We start from the raw sequence: 21,110 nt of genomic DNA on the forward strand, positions 1-21,110 counted from the left end.
AGCCTCCTGAGTAGCTGGAATTACAGGCACCCATCACCATGTCTGGCTAATTTTTGTATTTTTAGTAGAGATGGAGTTTCACCATGTTGGTCAGGCTGGTCTCAAACTCCTGACCTCAAATGACCCGCCTACCTCGGCCTCCCAAAATGCCAGGATTACAGGAGCAAGCCACCGTGCCCCGCCTATCTTTTTAAATTTTTTTTTGCCGAGATGGGGGTCTCACTATGTTGTCCAGGCTGGTTGCAAACGCCTGGGCTCAAGTGATCCTACTGCCTTGGCCTTCCAAAGCGTTGGGATTACAGGCGTGAGATACCACCCCTGGTGCCATCTCTCATCTAAATGAGTCTCTAAATCTACTAAGCACTGTAACATAGTGCGAAGATGAAAACTCTGTGCACACATTTCCTTCATCTTGTTTTTTTTTTGTTTTTGAGATGGAGTCTTGCTCTGTCACCCAGGCTGGAGTGCAGTAGCATGATCTCAGCTCACTGCAGCCTCCACCTCACAGGTTCAAGCGATTCTCCTGTCTCAGCCTCCAGAGTAGCTGGGACTATAGGCATGCATCACCATGCCCGGCTAACTTATATTTTTAGTAGAGAGGGGGTTTCGCCATGTTGGCCAGGCTGGTCTTAAATTCCTGACCTCAAGTGATCTGCCCGCCTCGGCCTCCCAGAGTGCTGGGATTACAGGTGTGAGCCACCGCGCCCAGCCTCCCTTCATCTTTACTGACTAGCAGGCACTTTTCTAAGTGCCTTCACTTTCACAACTGCCCTATGGAGCAGGTGCATTATCCACATTTTACAAATGAAACAACCAAGGCGTAGAGAGAGGTTAAGTAACTTAAGGTTACAGAGCTGGTAAGTGTTAGAGCTGGGGTGCAGCCCTTGGCAGTCTGACTCCAGAGTCAGTGCCCCCTTTCTTTGTCTTTTGAGAGACAGCATCTCACTCTGTTGCCCAGGCTGGAGTGCAGTGGTCCCCTGAGAGTTCACAGCAGCCTTGTCCTCCCAGGCTCAAGCGATCCTGTTGCCTCAGCCTCCTGAGTAGCTGGGACTACAGGTGTGCACCACCACACTCGGTTAAACTAAAAATAATTTTTTTGTGGAGTTGGGGGTTTTGCTATGTTGCTGAGGTAGGAGGATCGCTTGAGCCCAGGAGTTCAAGGTTCCGGTGAGTCGTGATTGCACCACAGCACTCCAGCCTGAGTGACGGAGCAAGATGCTGTGTATTTTATTTTTTTTTCCTTGAGACAGGTTCTCACTCTGTTGCCCAGGCTGGAGTGTAGTGGTGTAGTTATAGCTCAATGCAGCCTTAACTTCCTGGGATCAGGTGATTCTCCCACCTCAGCCCCTTGAGTGGCTGGGACTACCAGCATGCACTACCATGCCTGGCTAACTTTTAATATTTTTCTATAGAGATGGGGTATCACTATGTTGTCCAGGCTGGTCTCAAACTCCCGGGCTCAAGCGATCCACCCGCTTCCCAAAGTGCTGGGATTACAGGCGTGAGCCACCACACCCTGCCAAGACCTTGTGTATTTAAAAAAAGAAAAGAAAAGAAGAGGCCAGCCTGGGATAACGTGTCATTGCTATGTATCATTCCCACTCAGCACAGAGACCATATGCTTCTTGCTGTCCAATAAATATGTCTATATGGGGTATCACCCATTCTCAGCTAAGTCTCAAAATGCCCTCCCCTACCTGTATGAGGTCTCACCCTCAGCATGTGAGCAAGCTTGCTGGGATATTTACTGCCCCCAAACCCCTTGTAGCACCCAAGAGACCAAAGTGACTTGCCCAAGGCTCCATAGAAAGTGCCAGTGGAAGAAGCTGACTCTAGATCCCCCAGCTTCAAGTATAGAATTCTTTCTACTGAGACACAGCCGTCTCTAACAGGGGTGTCACCAAAGGCCTCTGGGGGCATGGTGCAAACAAGAGACTGGCCTTTGCAGCCCCTCTTGGTTTGCCAGTATGGGAGCCCTCAACGTCAGCATCCAGCGAGGCTGGTCTGACTGTGAACAGCAGCTAACTCAGGCCACAGGCACAGCCAGGAGCCCTCGTGACTGGATCCTTCCTCTGCCCCGTGGCTGCCCGAGCTGCCCCTCTCTCCCTCAATTCGGTGGCTGAAGCAGAGTCTGCAGTGGCGTCTGTTCCCTCTGCCCTGGCTGTTCCACTACTTGGGAAGAAATTTCCAGCCTGGGCAACATGCGATCTCCAAGATTTCCTAGCTGGTTTCTAATCTCTGGTTAGTGGTCACAACAGCAGAATCAGAAACGCATCTTAAATTAGCCAGGCGTAATGGCATGTGCCTGTAGTCCCAGCTTTACTCTGGAGCGCTGGAGGCTGTGGCAGGAGGATCACTTGAGCCCAGGACATCGAGGCTGCAGTGAGCTGCGATCGCACCACTGCATTCCAGCCTGGGTGACAGAGCGAGACCCTGTCTCAAAAAAAAAAAAAAGAAATGAACCTTTGGGAGGCGTTTATACTGCAAAAGCATGGTGGCTGGCTCAAGTGAGAACTCCGGCGTGAGTGAGGGGCAGACGCGATGGTCACTGGTTGGGCCCACACCATCGCCACACAAGGAACTCGTTTTCCATCACACAGAGACTGCTGCTTCTGTGAATTACACAATCTACCCTCAGTCTTCCAGAGAGCCTGTGCTAAGGCGTGCCAGAGAATGATCCGGCTCCCGAGGAGAAGGCACCCTACTGGTGGCTGGGATGCAGCACAGATGCCACGGAGGGGCGAGGAACAGTTTCTTTTTTTTCCTGAGACAAAGTCTCACTCTGTCACCCAGGCTGGAGTGCAGTGGTGCGATCTCGGCTCACTGCAACCTCTGCCTCCTGGGTTCAAGCTGGGGGATCTTGCCTTAGCCTCCCGAGTAGTTGGGATTACAGGTGCCCGCCACCATGACCCGCTAATTTGTGTATTTTTTTTTTTTTTTTTTGAGATGGAGTCTCGCTCTGTCGCCCAGGCTGGAGTGCAGTGGCCGGATCTCAGCTCACTGCAAGCTCCGCTTCCCGGGTTAACGCCATTCTCCTGCCTCAGCCTCCCGAGTAGCTGGGACTACAGGCACCCGCCACTGCGCCCGGCTAGTTTTTTTGTATTTTTTAGTAGAGATGGGGTTTCACTGTGTTAGCCAGGATGGTCTCGATCTCCTGATATCGTGATCCGCCCGTCTCGGCCTCCCAAAGTGCCGGGATTACAGGCTTGAGCCACCGCGCCTGGCCTAATTTGTGTATTCTTAGTAGAGATGGGTTTCACCACGTTGGCCAGGCTGGTCTCGAACTCCCAACCTCAGGTGATCCACCCGCCTCGGCCTCCCAAAGTGGTGGGATTACAGGCGTGAGCCACCGCGCCTGGCCAAGGATAAACATCTCTACCCCTCAGAGTGACGGTTTACAAAGTGCTGTCATGCATCTGTTTGTGAACACGTGCATGTCCCCGTGACCTTGTTGACTTTCACACCAGCTCTGCGAGGTCAGCAGCACGATCCCCATTTTCCAAAAGAAAACATGGATGCCACTGGATTCAAAGTGTCCTTACCTCTCACTCTCATCTGCAGCCTTTTCCGCCTCCTCCAGCTTCTGCAGGGCCGTGGCCAGTCGTTCCTGAGCCCTGTCCAACTCCTCCTCAACGAGCTGGATGCGTCGGTTGAGGGCGGCCACATCACCTTCAGCCTGGGGAGGTCGGAGGTGCAGCCATGTGAAGAAGTATCAGGCCAGCCACCCGTGGGAGCCTCCCCCATGTCCTGCCCTCTGTTAACCCGATTTTCCCCATCAAAGCCCACCCAGGAGACCAGGCCATAGGGAATTTACACTCATAACCAAAATTTCAGTGTGATCTTCCTGGAAAATGTCCGGGAAAAACATCCACCACTCAATAGCAAAAGGTGAGCATCGCCAGGCGCGGTGGCTCACGCCTGTATTCCCAGTACTTTGGGAGGCCAAGGCGGGTGTATCACAAGGTCAAGAGATCGAGACCATCCTGGCCAACATGGTGAAATCCTGTCTCTACTTAAAACAGAAAAATTAGCTGAGCGTGGTGGCATGTGCCTGTAGTCCCAGATGCTTGAGAGGCTGAGGCAGAAGAATCGCTTGAATCTGGGTGGCAGAGGTTGCCAGGAACCGAGATCGCGCCACTGCACTCCAGCCTGGTGACAGAGCAAGACTCCATCTCCAAAAAAAAAAAAAAAAAAAAAAAGGCAAGTGTCCCAGTACAAGATGGGTAGTTGAGTCAACACAGGAGGCAAACATACCACACGTGCTTTGAGATGAATGTCAGTGTTGGCCTCTCCAGCAACACAATAGACCCAACGTTAGGCTAAGATCTAAGATAGGCTCTTCTCTGAAAAAGGCACACAGTGTTACCACATAGAGAGTTCTAGGGCTCACTGTGAGATTCCTAGAAAGCAAGGCCATCAGTGACCTGGCTCACTGTGCCCTGTGAGTTCCACTCACATTCACCTGAAAGGCAAGATAAATGCAAGACTATGGAGCCCTCAGTTAAATGCTGGCCATGCAATACCAAGGTGGGACGAGATCAGGCAGCCTCGTTGGAATTCCATCCTTCAATCAGCCTGGCTGAGAGATGGCAGGACAAAAAGATACGAAAAGGGAAAGAAAACTTGGTTGCAGGCAAGGAAGACATACCCCGATAGTGTTATTGGCTTTTCAAGGGGTTTTTACCTACAAGGAAGGAAGTATAATGGGAAGCATTAAAGCAGGAACTCCAGGGCCAGAAAGTGCTGGGTTGGAATCCCTGCTTTGTCATTTTCTTTTTAACTTTTTTTTTTTTTAAACTGAGACAGTGTCACTCTGTCACCCAGGCTGGAGTGCAGTGGTGCAATCTCGGCTGACTACAACCTCCTCACCTCCAGGTTTAAGCAATTCTCTGCCTCAGCCTCCGGAGTAGCTGGGATTACAGGCGCCTGCCACCACGCCCGGCTAATTTTTTTGTATATTTAGTAGAGACGGGGTTTCACCATCTTGGCCAGGCTGGTCTTGAACTCCTGACCTCGTGATCCACCTGCCTCAGCCTCCCAAAGTGCTGGGATTACAGGCGAGAGCCACCATGCCTAGCCTTCTTTTTAATTTTTTTTTCGAGACGGAGTCTCATGTTGTCACCCAGGCTGGAGTGCAATGGCATGATCTCGGCTCACTGCAACCTCTGCCTCCCAGGTTCAAGCAATTCTCCTGCCTCAGCCTCCTGAGTAGCTGGGATTACAGACAGGCACCACCACGCCTGGCTAACTTTTTGTATTTTTAGTAGAGACAGGGTTTCGTCTTGTTGGCCAGGCTGGTCTCAAACTCCTGGCCTCATGTGATCCACCCTCCTTGGTCTCCCAAAGTGCTGGGATTACAGGTAATGAGCCACTGCACCCGGCCACGTTTTGTCATTTTCATAGCCACGTGGTGTTGGGAAAGTTGCTTCATCATCCTGGCCGTCTCCATCCCAAAGCCTGATTAGTTACAGGACTGCCTTGAGGCTGTAACTCCAGGACGTGGTGCTACTTAGCCTCAGCAGGTGGGATGTGCCAGAAAAAGGCATCTCTTATTGCCATGGTTTTATTTTACCGCAATTTCATCCTCACACATTGCACCCATTTTACAGGCGAGGAAACCGAGGGGCCCCACTGGGTGAAGTGGTTTTGTTCAGTGACTCAGAATTGGTAAGAAATGAATGGCCTCTTAAGACCCACCCAGGGCTCTTCCTTGTCAGAACCTGTCCCCTAGGTCCTGCCAGGGTGTCATGGCCTGGCGAGTTTTCCAGCAATGCCCGCTCTTTGGAAGGAATATTGAGAACGGGTCAAACGGGCCTCCACCGAGAGGAAAAGGGAAGCCACACTAGCTTTTTCCTATCAGGACAAATGAAGAATCCCTGAACTGGGGAAGGCTATCAAAATTATTAGGAAGGCCGGGCATGGTGGCTCACATCCGTAATCCTAGCACTCTGGGAGGCCAAGGCGGGTGGATCACATGAGGTCAGGAGTTGGAGACCAGCCTGGCCAACATGGTGAAACCACGTCTCTACTAAAAATACAAAAAAAAAAAAAAAAATAGTCGGTGTGGTGGCGGGAGCCTGTAATCCCAGCTACTTGGGAGGCTGAGGCAGGAGAACCGCTTGAACCCGGGAGGTGGAGGCTGCAGTGAGCCGAGATCGTGCCACTGCACTCCAGCCTGGGCAACAGAGCGAGACTCTGTCTCAAAAAAACAAAAATTATTAGGAAAGCCGCCACTCCCTCTCCTGCCCTGAGTTCATACGGGTGGCAGGGGTCGGGGGGTGGCGGGGGGAGGGCGCGAATAGAATGAGGCTAATGTGGCTGAAAAACACAAGTAGAGTCAGGAAGGTCTCTTAGCCTCAGATTTCTAGAGGCAGACAGGGGTGTTTCATATTGCAGCGTCCTCTGAAACACCAAAAGCAGAGAATTGTGAAAACCACCGATGAAACTGTCTTGAGAAACGTCACTCAGGCCTTCCCATGAATGGGTGCCTTTCATTCCTTTTAATTGCATAGATCTTAACTCCTCCTACCACCTTCAGTCACTGGGCCAGGAACTGATGTTGCAAAAAAGCTCTGCAACCAACACCATTGTTGAATTCTAGGACATTTTCATCACCCGCCAAAAACAAACAAACAAACAAACAAACAAACAACTGCGTAGCTATTAGTAGTCGAGGAATTGATTTTAAAGATCAAACAGAGGTGCTTGATTCATGAGTTGTCTTTTAAGAGTGAGTAGCCCTTATGTGGGAAATTCTGAATCCTGGCAAACAATGCTTTTGGCAGATTTTCAACTGTCTGGAGTTGGGAGATACACGCATATCTGTACATGCATTCATATATATGTATTTTTGAAAAACTGCTAGTCACTGCCGAGTCATTTTGGGTTCCACCCCTTCCTGCAATCAAAGCCTTCCACACGCTACAAAGGATTTCCCTTATAAGGTAAAAGAGGCTTGCTAGATACATGTGGCAAAGGAACAGGAAGATGTCAGTTAATCACACAAAAATCTAAACGAAACCAGCTGTCGGGAAACAGGCCCAGAAGTCTACCACACGCCGGCTCCTGGCTTATCCTACAAGAGTGAAAGGGTTTTACTTTTTTTTAAACCCACCCCTGGTCTTAGCTCCTTTTGCCCTGGGAAAAGGAACTTAGTTCCCAGACCGAGAGAAGCATCCTTTGCTTTTTCAAGAACTTCTTGAACTTTTTCAAGAAGTCTTCAGCTCTCCAAAAACAGCTTCCCTCCCAACTAGACGGTCCTGCTCCTAAGTCTTGGCTCGAGGCTGAGGGCCATTTTGAAGCCGAGTTAATTGTCCTCCAGCGAGATGACTTGGGATGAGATCAGAGCGAGAGCTGTGTCGGTTAAGTGTGAGAAAGAGGCCAGACCGGCTACCGATTGAGGCTTACACCGGGTTTGGGTTTCTAAGGCCTCTTTGGGCCAAAGCAGCCCTTACAGGAATAGAGGCTTCAACCAGGCCCATGCTGCAGCCCCCATCTGGGCTCTTTCCAGACCTGGCAATTCACACCACCAATTCCATCTGGCCGGGCATCTTTTGCCCCTCTAGGGTCCCCACCCTGAGTCTCAACACTTAGCTTTCAGGGCTCTTGGGCTTCAATCTCTACCTGCATCTCCACCCCCCACCATACAACTTTCTTGCTTCTGAGTCTGTGCACACCCCTGTCTCTGGTCCCAGCAAACTTAGTCTATAAGACCCTGCTCAACCTCCATTTTGGAGCCTCCCATGATGCCCCCATAACTGCACAGAAAATCCATGCAATGCAAACCTCACTTGATCAGTGAGTCAGCTCCCCTGCCTCCATTTGTCTATGAGCTCTTCCCAGGGCAGAGAAAACACAATTGAGGCTGGGTGCGGTGGTTCACACTCTTAATCCCAGCACTTTGAGAGGCCAAGGTGGGCAGATCATGAGGTCAGGAGTTCGAGACCAGCCTGGCCAGCATCGTGAAACATCGCCTCTACTAAAAATACAAAAAATAAAATAAAATAAAATAAAAATAGCTGGGCGTGGTGGCAGGCGCCTGTAATCCCAGCTACTCGGGAGGTTGAGGCAGGAGAATCGCTTTAACTCGGGAGGTAGAGGTTGCAGTGAGCCGAGATCGCGGCACTGCACTCCAGCCTGGGCGACAGAGTGAGACTGTCTCAAAAACAAACAAAAAACAAGAAACAAAACACAATTGGGCATTTACAAAGCGCCAGGCTCCACGCCTGAGATTTCACTCCTGGGACCCTCCCTGCTACTCTGGGGGGTCGGGATTCTTATCAGTCCTACTCACAGATGGGGAAATAGCTCCTACAGAGTAAATACCAAGTCATGCAGCTGGTGGGTGGCATGAGATGGGACCAGAATCCATATCTGTCCCCAGCCCCTGGCGGTGCCACCATCTGTCCCAAGGGACAGCCAGGGGGATGATGCAGAGGGGATGATGAAAATCCCTCCTTCTTCAGACCCATTGTCTATCTCGGGCCCTGCCCGAGACTCGCGGCGGAGGCGCACAGCAGGCGCTCAAACGACAGTGGGTCCAGGGCCCCGCGCTTGCGTTCCCGGGGCCTTCTGGAGGAAGACAGGGTCCCGCCGCCCCGGTTCCCGCAGGAATCAGCTGGAGAGAGAAAGGCGGGCGGCTCGGGGCTGAACTTCCGCCACCCTCCATCCCCACCCGCCCCCGCCGCCTGGAGAAGACACGTCGCCGCCGCGCCCCTGGGAACGGTCAGGGAAGTCCAAGCAGGAGCCGCAAAGCCGCGAAAGAGGCGAGAAAGTGCGACCCCCTCCCCAGATCCCCGGACCCCCGTTGAAATCCCTGTCGGCCGGTCAAACCCCAGACAATGGAAGCTCCACGTTTCCATCCTCACTTCCCGCCCACAAGTCCGGTAGCGGGTTCCCCTCGGCCTGGGACCCCAGAGCCAGCCCTGAGTCGGAACCTGCACGATGCGCCCACTCCCGCCGCTTCACTTCTCCACTCGGAGATCGCGCACCCCCTCCACCCCATCCCCCATTTCCCGCTCAGCCGGCTCCGCCCGACCCGGAGGCGGCGCCCCCTCCCCTGTCCCAGGCCCAGGAAGGAGGACGGCGGAGGAAGAAAGGGGTTCTGGTTGCGAGCGCAGGGATGTGGGTCTGCGATCGGCGTCCGAGGGCGTAAAAAGGAGGCCCGAGGACTGCGCGCGGGCGGGCAGCGCGGGAAGCCGGGAAGAAAAGAGGGCGCGCGGGGGAGGAGGCTGCGGGCGCGGGGCCCGGGGCCGGGGCGCTCACTTTCTCGCGCCGCTCGCGCTCGCCGTCCAGCTCCCGCTGCAGGCCCTGCGCGCGGTCTTCCGCCTCGTCCGCCTGCTGTTGCAGGGCCTGGATCTTGCGTTTCACCGCCTCCAGGGAGTTGAGGCCGGCCATGGCGCGGAGGCGCAGAGGCGCACGGGCAGCGGCGGGCGCTCGGCTGGACTCGGCTCCGGCGAGAGCTGCACGGCCGCGCCCCGGCCCCCCAAGCCTTTGCCTGCGCGGGGGCCGCCCCCGCCTCTCCCCGCCCCCCGGGCCGGCTGCCGTCGGGGCGATGAGGTCACCTGGCCGGGCCGCCGACGTCAGCACCGCTGGGGGAGGGCCTGACGTCGGCACCGCTGGCCACAGCTGCTGGAAAGTGCCCCTTTTCGGGACTTATTTGGAGAAAGCGCTGGGAGGCGCCGCCTTCTCCTCCTCCTCTTCCTCCTCCCCCTCCGGCTATCCCCGCCCTCCCGGCCCCAGGGCTCCGGCCTGGCCCCGCCGCAGGCTCCCGCATCGCTGCACACATACGTCGGAGGCTTTCTTCTCCGTGAGCTCCAACTTCTCTTGCGCGTCCTTCAAGTTCTCCGAATATTTATCCAGCTCGTCCTCTGTCCCTTTTAGTTTCTTCTGGAGGTGCGTCAGCTCCTCCTCCACCTGGGGACGACAGAGCGGGGAACGGGTCAGCCTGGGGGCGGGCACGTCCCCGAGGTGCAGGGGTGGTCCCGCCCCCAATATTGACAAGAGTCCTTCGTCTCTCTCTGGGCCTCAGTTTCCTTATCTGTAAAACAGGGGTTACAATAGGCACCAGGCCATCCAAGCTACCTGATAGTAGGATTTTCACATTCGTCCTGAGGACCAGCTGTTTTAGCCTTATCGGGATCCCCAGTACTCTAGGGAGATCGATAGCAGCTTTTGGGAAACTGAAGACCCCTAATGTTTTCCAGAAATACACATTCCAGTTTCAGGGGTGCAGCCTCACCATAATCTGGAGTGAAGCAGAATCTCATTCTCCGTGCCTGGATCCCCCTGCCCATCCCTGTCCCCAGCCTTTCTCCCTCTGGTTCTGACCCCAACACGGGGTCAGAGAAACTTTCTAACAAATACGCCTGCCCTGCTTCTGCCTAGAACCTGCTATGGCTCCCTATGGCCCAAGGCAGTGGTTCTTAGACTGTCTTACCAAAATACTCTGCAGGGCTGAAGGGCTCAGACCTAGTGCCTCATTTCTGGGCTTCGGGGGCTTGGCTAGAAGAGACTCGCCCCTACAGGATCACTTTGTTTGAAGACTCGGGTTAAATCTTTAAAATTTTTGCATATAGGCCATGTTCATTTTAATAAAAATGTCCCTTACTTTCCCTAAATTTTCAGTCCTCTGTTTATCCCAAGAGTCTGCCCCCATTCTCCCACCAGTCCTAGTCTGAGAAGCTCCGGTCTATGGGATACAAACCACAGACCCCATCACCTCTCTATCTTTGTCAACCCCTGCCACACCGGTCTAGAGTTGGCTCAGGAAGTCTTTCCTGTCACCTCCAGGCTGCAGCTCCCTCCCTGGGCCCCCAACTCTCTGGATTAGGGTGATTATATCCAGCTCATGCCTGGATTTGACTTTCTTTTTTTCTTTTTTTGGAGAGTCTCGCTCTGTTGCCCAGGCTGGAGTGCAGTGGCATGATCTCAGCTCACTGCAACCTCCGCCTCCTGGGTTCAAGTGATTCTCCTGCCTCAGCCTCCCTGGTAGCTGGTATTACAGGTGCATACCAGCACGCCTGGCTGATTTTTGTATTTTCAGTAGAGACGGGGTTTCACAATATTGGCCAGGCTGGTCTCAAACTCCTGACCTCAAGTGATCTGCCCGCCTTGGCCTCCCAAATTGCTGGGATTGCAGGTGTGAGTCACCACACCTGGCTTGGATCTGACTTTTGCCTCAGATGGTTTGACACTGATCTTGTTCCTGCTCCCAGGGTGGGCAGGCAGCCCCCACTGAGCCCAGCTTCGTTCTCCTGCTTCCTCCCCACAGCAGGAGGCTCAGAGAGGTGGAATGACTTTCCCTAGGTCACACAGCACAGGGTTTGAGCCCAGGTCTTCTGAATATAAGCCTGTTATGAACTGAATGTTTGCTTCTGCCCCCTCTCCAATTCGTATGTTGAAGCCCTCATCTCCATGTGATGGCAATTGGTGATGGGGCCTTTGGAAGATGATGAGGTTTGGGTGAGGTCATGAGGGTTGACCTGCCATGATGGGATTAGGGCCCTTATGAGAAAAGACCAGAACTTGGTTATCCTCTTCCAATGTGAGGACACAGCAAGAAGGTGGCTGTCTGTAAGCTAGCTAGAGAGCCCTCACCAGACATTTAATCTGCCAGCATCTTGATCTTGGACATCTAGCCTCCAGACTGTAAACAACAAATGTCTGTTATTGAAGCCACCTAGTCTATGGTGTTTTGTTGTAACTGCCTGAGCTGACAAAGACAAAGCCCTTGGCCCTGTTCCTCACACCAGGCCAGCTTCCATTCCTCCCTCTCTGACTTGCTTCTTTTCTCTTTTTTCCTGAAGAGGGTATGTTAAAAAAAGCTGCTGTACCCGTGGCTTCTAGACCGAGCTCTGAATCCTATCTCGGTTACATGCTCACTCCTGAGTGGATGTGCAAAATGTAGCAGGTGCTCCGTGTGTGTGTGTGTGTGTGTGTGTGCGTGCTTTTTTTTCTTCTTTTTTTTTTTTTTTTTTAACACAGTCTTGCTGCGTCTCCCAGGTTGGAGTGCAGTGGCGTGATCATAGCTTACTACAGCCTTGACCTCCTGGGCTCAAGTGATCCTCCCGCCTCAGCCTCCTGAGCAGCTGGGAAGTGTGAACTCCAGGCTTCCCATCTTGCGGCCTGCTGGGTGTCAGCTGGAGGATGGGGGTGGAGGCTGGCAGCTGGGGGTTCAGCTGAAGTCACTGAGGTGACCTGCAAGGGTCTCTAACTGAGATGCCACAGAGAGCAAGTAGGGCTATCCTGTCTGAAGTCCTCAGGAGCATCCCAAGCTATGGGGAGGTGACAGGGCCCAACCCAGGGTGGCCAGCTGATCAGGGCAAGGTCAGAATCTATAGGGCGTGACCTTGACCTCCAGGTGGGGAGCCTGGAAGCCTGACTCCAAATTCAAGCTCTGCAACCCCCGTCCCCTTTTCTGGCCTTGGTTTCTCCATCTGCAGAAGAGAAACCTTGACATGCTGGTCTCTGAGCATTCCGGCAGCTGCTTTTGAACTTCTGCCTTGACTGAGAAAATGAGCCAGTTTCCTTAAAGACGTTTCAAAGGTCAATCTTGACCTATACTGTCCACCTGACTTCCTTCCAGATCTGTGGATCACAGCCTTTATTAGGTGCCAACTGTGTGCCCAGCACAGGACTCTCCTAACATGTAGGAAGAGTGAGAGCAAATCTGACAGCATTGAGCTCATCAGGGTATGAAGGTGGTTTGGGTGTTTCGTTTTGTTTTGTTTTTGTTTTTTTGAGATAGGATCTCGCTGTGTTGTCCAGGCTGGTCTCGAACTCCTGGGCTCAAGGGATCCTCCCACTTCAGCCTCCTGAGTAGCTGGGACAACAGGCATATGCCACCCCACCTGGCTGGTTTGGGATTTTTTGTTTGTTTGGTTTGGGGTTTTGACTGCTTTTTTGGGGGCAGTGTTTGGGCATGAACAGGTGAGGATGGAGATAAGGCCGGCAGGGGGCTATCTGGCATTTAGAATGTATTGGGCATGTTACGAAGTTTTTTTGATATATTTTTTTGAGACGGAGTCTTGCTCTGTTGCCCAGGCTGGAGTGTAATGGCGTGATCTCGGCTCACTGCAACTTCCACCTCCCAGACTCAAGTGATTCTCCTGCCTCAACCTCCCTAGTAGCTGGGATTACAGGCTTATGCCACCAAGCGCAGCTAATTTTTGTATTTTTTGTAGAGACAGGGTTTTGCCAGGCTGGTCTCAAACCCCTGACCTCAGGTGATCCGCCCACCTTAGCCTCCCAAAGTGCTGGGATTACAGGTGTGAGCCACTGTGCCCGGCCAGGGCGTGTTACAAATATTGTCCCAGGGAAGCCCCATACTACAGAAGGGCAAACTGAGTCTCTGAAAGGGGAAGGGACTTGCCTGATGCCACACAGATGGGGGATTTGAATCTTTGTGAGTCTGATTCCAAAGCTGGTTTGCTCGACTTCTAGACCATGCTGGACCCACTGCTAAGAATGACTTTCTGCTTTTTACTGGGAGGGCTTCTACTGTCCCTCCGTGCTCAGTCCCAAGGCTCCCCAACCCTGGTGGCCTGCTCTGCTGCCCTGAGCAGAGCTTTCATCACCCCTACGGCCCTCCCAGCCTCTGTCCCTTCCTCTGGTCTGGCCCTGACCTCTGAGTTGGAGGTATTCACGGTCTGTCTCCCTCAGCTTGGAGTTCCTTGGGGGTCAGGTCTGGGGCCACGATGGGCCCCAGCATCAGGACACTGTAGGAAGTGTTTGGGATGAATCGATGACACAGCCCCAAACCCTTCAGTGGTAGGCAGTGAGTATAAAAAATAAATGAGAGCTGGGCGTGGTGGCTCATGCCTGTAATCCCAGCACTTTGGGAGGTCGAGGTGGGTGGATCACGAGGTCAGGAGTTCGAGACCAGCCTGACCAACATGGTGAAACCCCGTCTTTACTAAAAATACAAAAATTAACCGGGCGTAGTGGCGCGTGCCCGTCATTGTCCCTCTGTGAGCCTCAGTTTCCCAGCCTGTCATAGGATTACCTTAGTCCCTGCAAATGTGGCCTTGGGGCGGGGCTGAGGCAGGATGTGGGGTCAAAGGCCAGTGGTGGAGGATGTTGCTGCCCTGGGAGGGGAGTGGGCAGGAAGCGGCCAGGCTGGGCCTCTTTGTCCTGTTCCCACACTGGGGAGGCAGGGCCAGAAATCAGTGCTTGGCTGCTGGGATCAGGCTGGCTCGAGAGCCCGAGAGCTGCTCTCTCTGGCCTCCTGCAGCATCAGGCACACTAAGTGCCTCTATTCCCCAGCAGGACTGGCCATCAGCTCCCATGGGGCTCTGGCTTCTGCTTGGGAATTCTGGGATCTTGGGTTCCACACCTGAACTTCAGAAGGCCTCATGTGTTCCCATTTCACAGATGAGGACACTGAGGGCCCAGAGATGTGCAGGAACGTGTCCTCAGTCATGAAGCTAGGAGAGTCACAAAGACCAGGCTCTGTGGCTCAAGTCTGTGATCCCAGCACTTTGGGAGGTTGAGGTGGAAGGATCACTTGAGCCCAGGAGTTCAAGACTAGCCCGGGCAACATAGTGAGACCCTGTTTCTACAAAAAAATAAAATAACTAGCTGGGCGTGGAGGCGTGCACCTATAGTCCCAGCTACTGGGGAGGCTGAGGTGGGAGGATCACTTGAGCCTGGGAGTTTGAGACTGCAGTGAACTGTGATTGCACCACTGCACTACAGCCTGGGCAACAGAGTGAGACCCCTATCTCTAAAAAATGAGGCTGAGGTGGGAGGATCACTTGAGCCTGGGAGTTTGAGATTGCAGTAAGCTGTGATTGCACCACTGCACTACAGCCTGGACAACACAGTGAGATCCTCATCTCTAAAAAATAAAAATACATTTAAAGACTGACATACACAAAGTGTGTGCTAGTCTATGGAGTGTTGCCTCAAAGCCAGTCTATGGAGACTGGCTTTGAGCCCAAGTCTACTCCAGTGGGCATTTTTGTGGGACAAAAAAGACATAATGAAAAGAACCTGTCCTCACCTCCTTGGCCATGCAGCTGGCTGGAGGTTTTGAGGATCCTTTCCTTTTGAGCTTGTGACTGCCTTGCGAGACAGCCACTCACACCTTAGTAAGAATTAGAACCATAAACTTGTTTCTCTCTGAATCTCTGGCTAAGTCCCTCATGGTGAGGGCTAAATGATGGCTAGAAGCTGGCCCAGCACAGGATGAATGTCTGTGTTTGCCAGGGAGGGGCACAGAGAAGGCGAAGAGAGCTTGTGGCAGGGAACATTGGGGTGGGGCTTGGCCTGAGCGAATGTGCCACAGACTCTTAGGGCAGCCCCAGGGCACTGGGGGCTGGGGAGGCCCAAAGGGGAAGTAGGGTGGGGCAGGAAATCAACCCACATTTATTGAATGCTTACTCTGAGCTAGGCACCGGGCCAATGGTTCCACCTGTACAGTCACCTTTAATCCTGTCACGGGGCGGCGAGGGAGGCCCTACTGTCACTTCCATATCTCACTCAGGCAGCCGTCCGGGACACCCAGCGACTAAGCCATGACTCAAACATGGCCAGTCTGAGCCCCGAGCTTTCGCCTTTAGCTGCTGGGCTGGCCTGGCTCCTAGCCTGGGTGGGGCTGGGCACTCGGTGCCATGGTCTTAGGCATCTCCCAGGGCTTATCGGAGACCTGGACGCTCCCCAGGGCTTGGCAGTTGACTTCGGTGTGTGGATAAGCTTTGTGGGGAACATGGCTCTGTGGGAGGGGACTCCCTTCCTTCCTCCCACCCACTGCTCATGTCCGCTGTGCTCCAAACCATGGCCACGGCCTTGGGACTCCAATGCACTCTCGTTCCCAGGGTTCCCAGGACTCTTGCCTTCAATGCTCTGGATCTGTGTGGGCTCTTGGCTGCCAGGAGATGAGAAATGGCCTCCCTGTCCGTCTGCCATGGGCGGCCCATCTCCCCCGGCCTCCAGGCTTATAGCAGGGACACCCCCACATACATATTGAGATTCTCAGACTCACTGTCAACTCTGCTGCCATCCTAGTCCCCAGAGCCCACCCAGTCACCCCTGCAGCAGGTCACCGCCCTGGGATCCCACCACACACACAAGCGCCCTGCCACTCTCCTGGGCAGCTGCCCAAGAGACTGTGGGCTCCTGTCACAGTGGAGGCTTCCTGATCTAGGGGCATAGCGTCACCTACACGCACACCCAGGTCTGCACAGCCCCCCTCACATCCACACGCATATGCCAGCAGAAACAGTCACTGACACACACGCTCCGACAGAAACACACACTCATCCACACACACACACAGCCCAATAGGAAACACACACACCCACACACACACCAATAGAAACACACACACCATACACACACACAGCCCAATAGAAACACACACACCCACACACACACCAATAGAAACACACACTCATCCACACACACACAGCCCAATAGAAACACACACACACCCACACACACACCAATAGAAACACACACACTCATACACACACACACAGCCCAATAGAAACACACACACCCCCACACACATACTCATTAGGAAATACACGCTTATACATTAATTTCACAGAAATACATACTCATCCACACACATACACCAATAGAAAACATTACACTTCATCCACATACCAATAGGAAACACACACTCATCCACACACACAGCCCAATAGAAACACATACTACCTACACACACAATTCAATAGGAAATACACTTCATCCACACACATACAGCCCATTAGAAACACACATACCCCACACACATACAATTAATAGAAATACACACTTCATCTACACACACAGCCCAATTAGAAACACACACACCCACACACACACCAAAGAAACACACTCTCATCCACACACACCTTGACAGAAACACACACTCATCCACACACACACCAATAGAAACACACACTCATCCACACACACACCAATAGAAACACACACTCATCCACACACAATAGAAACACACTCATCCACACACACAATAGAAACACACACTCATCCACACACACAATAGAAACACACACTCATCCACACACACACCAATAGAAACGAACCCTCATCCACACACAATAGAAACGCACACTCATCCACACACCCCAACAGAAACACACACTCATCTAAACATGCACACACACCCCAACAGAAATACAGTCACCAACACACAAACAGAAACACACATCCAAACGTGCACGTGCACACACAGACACGCCAGCAGAAACCCATTGCCCTGACACACATATGCCAACACAAACATAGCCACATCAACATGTACTTTCAATCACTGTCATGCCAGCATTTGCACAAGCACACACACAGTCAGCCTCTCCCACTACCCTCACAGACCCCCACCATCTACACGCAGACTCACAAACACACCCACACTCTTTCACACCTACTTTCCAACAGCCGCTTGCAGCGTCCCACACACTCACAGCTCTCCTAGTACACACTTGTTCTCACAGTCACCTTTACCCCTCCGCACTCTCTTCAGCTGAAACATATGCACATGTACAGACAGACACATAAAACAGACACATACAACACATGTGCACACACAGAAATGCTCAAACACACACAGACACACAGAGAACTCACACACACACAAATGTGTGTAGACACACAGACGCGCAGAAATGCTTAAACACAGAGACACGCAGACGCACAGACACACGCTCAGACATACACAAATACATGTACACACAGACACATACAAATGCCCAAACATGCGGATACACACACAGACACAGAAATGCTCACACACACACAGAGAATTGCTCAAACACACACAAATGGCCGGGTGCGGTGGCTCATGCCTGTAGTCCCAGCACTTTGGGAGGCAGACGCCGGCGGATCACCTGAGGTCAGGAGTCGGAGACCAGTCGGGCCAACACGGTGATATCCGTCTCTACTAAAAATACAAAATTAGCCGGGTGTGGTGGTGGGTGCCTGTAATCCCAGCTACTCATGAAGCTGAGGCAGGAGAATCGTTTGAACCCAGGAGGTGGAGGTTGCAGTGAGCCGAGATTGGGCCACTGCACTCCAGCCTGGGCGACAGAGCGAGACTCCGTTTCACACACACACACGTACATACACGTGTACACACACGCAAACACACGTACACACACGCAAGTACACACACACGCTCAAACACACGCAAATACACACACACAGCATGTCCCCAACCACCCTCTCTATTACACAACCTCCCAGCTCAAACAACACCTCTACCTCTCTCATGAACGTTTTCACTCTCTTCCTCCCCACGCCACCTCTCTGTCAAACTCACTTTGTTCGCACTGGCCCTGCTGGGGAAGGGTTCGATCGTCACCCCCCTTTCAGCACAGGACCCCATCCAAGGAAGGCAATGGTCTCCTCTCGCTCTTCCTCGGCCAAAGCATCAGCTCACTGTCCTCCCCACCGGCAGGTGTCTGCGACCCCCACCTGGGCTCCAGACCCCGGCCTTCCGCACAGAGAGGACGCCCAGCAGCCCAGCGCGGCCCAGCGGAGGGCACCTCACCTGCTTGCACTTGTCCTCGGCGGCTTTCTTATCCGCCTCGGCCTGCTCCGCGCGGTCGATGGCATTCTCCTTGTCCAACTTCAGCATCTGCATTTTCTTCTTGATGGCCTCCATGGCTGGGCTCTGGCGCAGGGGGCGTGGGGAGCGCGGCTAGCTCTGTGGGGGCTGTGGCACGCGGGAGCTGCGGCTGCGGGGCCGAGTGAGCCTGGCAGGGTGGAGGAGAGGGCCTTATAGCCTCCCAGGGTGCCCCCGCCTTCTTGCCGGGCGAGTCTTGGAGGAGGCCCAAGCCCAGGCCGGCCGGGCCAGCCGCCACTCGCTTGCTCAGGAGGACTTGGCCAGCTCACCGTGCTCCCGGCAGCCCTCGCCTTATTTGGACCTAGGATTTTCTTAAAGGAAGAAAAAAAAAGATCCTAGCCGTTTCCATTTTTAACCTGGTGACACAGGTCCCGCGTGGGTGTGTGGGCACGGCACAGGCCCAGGAGAAGCTGCCCGGGCAGGACCTAGGGTGGGGGCTGCTCTGGGCTGCCTCAGTTTCCCCATCCGTCGTTGGGAGGAATGAAGAGGGCTGTGGGTGGGTGCGGAGTCCTGGCGCTGCGATGTGGGGAGGCTCCTGTCTTTTCTGCCTTGGTCTTGTCTGTGGCCCCCAGAGTACCTGGTCCCTAAAAAATGGGAAAATACTTGTTAAGTAAAATGAGCAATTCTCCCTACACACACACGCTTTTCTCTGCTTAGGAAATGTTAGGAAATGTCTATTTATCTTTCAAGGCCCAGATCCAATGGTCTCTCCTTCAGGAAGCCGTCCTGGATTCCTAGACAGACTTTTGGACTTCCAGCCCAGCATCAAGCCTCCTCCTCCCCTTTGGGTCCTGCCTCTCCAGTATCAGGGATTAGACCTGCACCCCATTTCCTGCCACCACCCCCAGGGAGCCTTCCTGGATTTCTCCCACCTCTTTCTGCTGTGCCTCTGTCTCTCTTTTGGTGACTGTCCCTGTGTCTCTCTCAGCTCCCCACTTAAGACTCTGCCCCCAACTCTCTCCATACAGGACCCCTGTACCCTAGTTTTCTCACCCCCAGGCCTTTGCGCCGTCCGTCTCCTTGGCCCTACTGTGCCTCCTCTCTCTCCTCCAGCAATCTGGGGCAGGATTCGCTGACCCCAGAAAGCTTTTTCCTTCCTTAGAGAGTAGAGCTAAAAGAATAAAACAAAAAGAAAGTTTTTTTTTTTTTTTAAGAGAAAGTTTAATTTATTGGCTCATTCATTCAGGCACTGCATTCCTCTCATGTGCTGTGCCCTAGCAGTGCACACTCAGCATGTGGGAGCTGTTACTGTTATTATTTGAGCATCATTTATGAGATGTGACCTGCTTTGGGGCAGGCCTGGGGCTGGGTCTCGTCTGTGGTTTTCTGAGCACCTGGCCCCTAGAAGATGGGAAAGTGTTTGTTAAAATGAACACACACACACACAGGCACACACACACACACGCACATACACACACTTCTCTGCCCAGGAACTTCTGTTTATCCTTCAAGGCCCAGATCCAATGACTCCTCCTCAAGGAAGCCTTCCTGGATTCCTAGACAGACTCCTGGACTCCCAGCCAGCATCAAGACTCCTGTGTGGGATGAAATGGAGGTAGGGAGGCCTCCTCGTTTTCTGCCCAAGGCTATAGAGGAAACAGGATCGTGGGAGAGATGGGTAGTGGTCAGTGCCACTGGGGACTGTAGGTTCAGGCCAAGAGTGTCCAGCTCCCGTCTGCCCCCTCCCAGCTGCCTCACTGTCCATTAAGCCAGCTTCCTTCTCTTTGTCATGGTGAGAACTTCAACCCTATTGGTGCAGGGGCTGAAAAGGTAGCACATAGAACATTCTAGAACTTCTTTCATGCACTGAAGACATTGACTTCTCCCTGTGTTCTGGAATTAAGGGAGTCCTTAATTAAGGGAGCCCAGACCCCTCCCCAACTCCATTTTTCATCCTTCTCCCTTACACAACCCCTCCCCCATGCTACACAGGCAGTTTCCTCCTGTGACAAAAGCAGACCAGAATAATTGCATCTCAAGGGACGTCAGTCACGATGAAAGGATCCTGGGTGGATAATGAAGAAATGCCATTCATGGACTAAGCTCAGCAGATGACTCACAGATCCCACTTCACTCTCCCTGAGCCCTAAACAGGGGACTGTTTTTATTCCCCCTGTTTTTTTTTTGGAGACAGAGTCTTGCTCTGTCGCCCGAGCTGGAGTGCACTGGCATGATCTTGACTCACTGCAACCTCTGCCTCCCGAGTTCAAGTGATTCTCCTGTCTCAGCCTCCCGAGTAGCTGGGACTACAGGTGCCTGCCACCACGTCTGGCTAAATTTTTGTATTTTTAGCAGAGACGGGGTTTTGCTATGTTGGCCAGGCTGGACTCCAACTCCCGACGTCAAATGATCCACCCACCTCTGCCTCCCAAAGTGCTGGGATTACAGGCATGAGCCACCATGCATAGCCTTTTATTCCTATTTTTTTTTTTTTTTTTTGAGACTGAGTCTGGCTCTGTCGCCCTGGCTGGAGTGCAGTGGCTGGATCTCAGCTCACTGCAAGCTCCGCCTCCCGGGTTTACGCCATTCTCCT

The 21,110-nt window shown here is 53.1% G+C and overlaps 1 protein-coding gene across 4 annotated transcripts in view; it reads right to left on the reverse strand.

Moving 5' to 3' along the window:
• Positions 1–18,729, reverse strand: part of TPM4 (tropomyosin 4) — a 35,532-nt gene extending 16,803 nt beyond the window's left edge. For 2 of the 4 annotated variants that reach the window (XM_017952274.3, XM_003915094.5), the window contains exons 1-3: positions 18,503–18,729; positions 9,790–9,915; positions 3,543–3,676 (exon numbers count right to left, since the gene is read on the reverse strand). In XM_017952274.3, coding sequence (XP_017807763.1) covers positions 3,543–3,676; positions 9,790–9,915; positions 18,503–18,616 — 374 coding nt within the window. In that variant the 5' untranslated portion in view covers positions 18,617–18,729. Of the gene's footprint in view, positions 1–3,542; positions 3,677–9,264; positions 9,656–9,789; positions 9,916–18,502 lie in introns of those variants that run through there. The other 2 variants (XM_017952275.3, XM_003915093.5) reach the window with 1 other exon arrangement.
• Between the last annotated feature and the right edge of the window lie 2,381 nt (positions 18,730–21,110).

The sequence above is a fragment of the Papio anubis genome, chromosome 20 (assembly GCF_008728515.1).
Source record: "Papio anubis isolate 15944 chromosome 20, Panubis1.0, whole genome shotgun sequence".
In the NCBI taxonomy this organism is placed as follows: domain Eukaryota; kingdom Metazoa; phylum Chordata; class Mammalia; order Primates; family Cercopithecidae; genus Papio; species Papio anubis.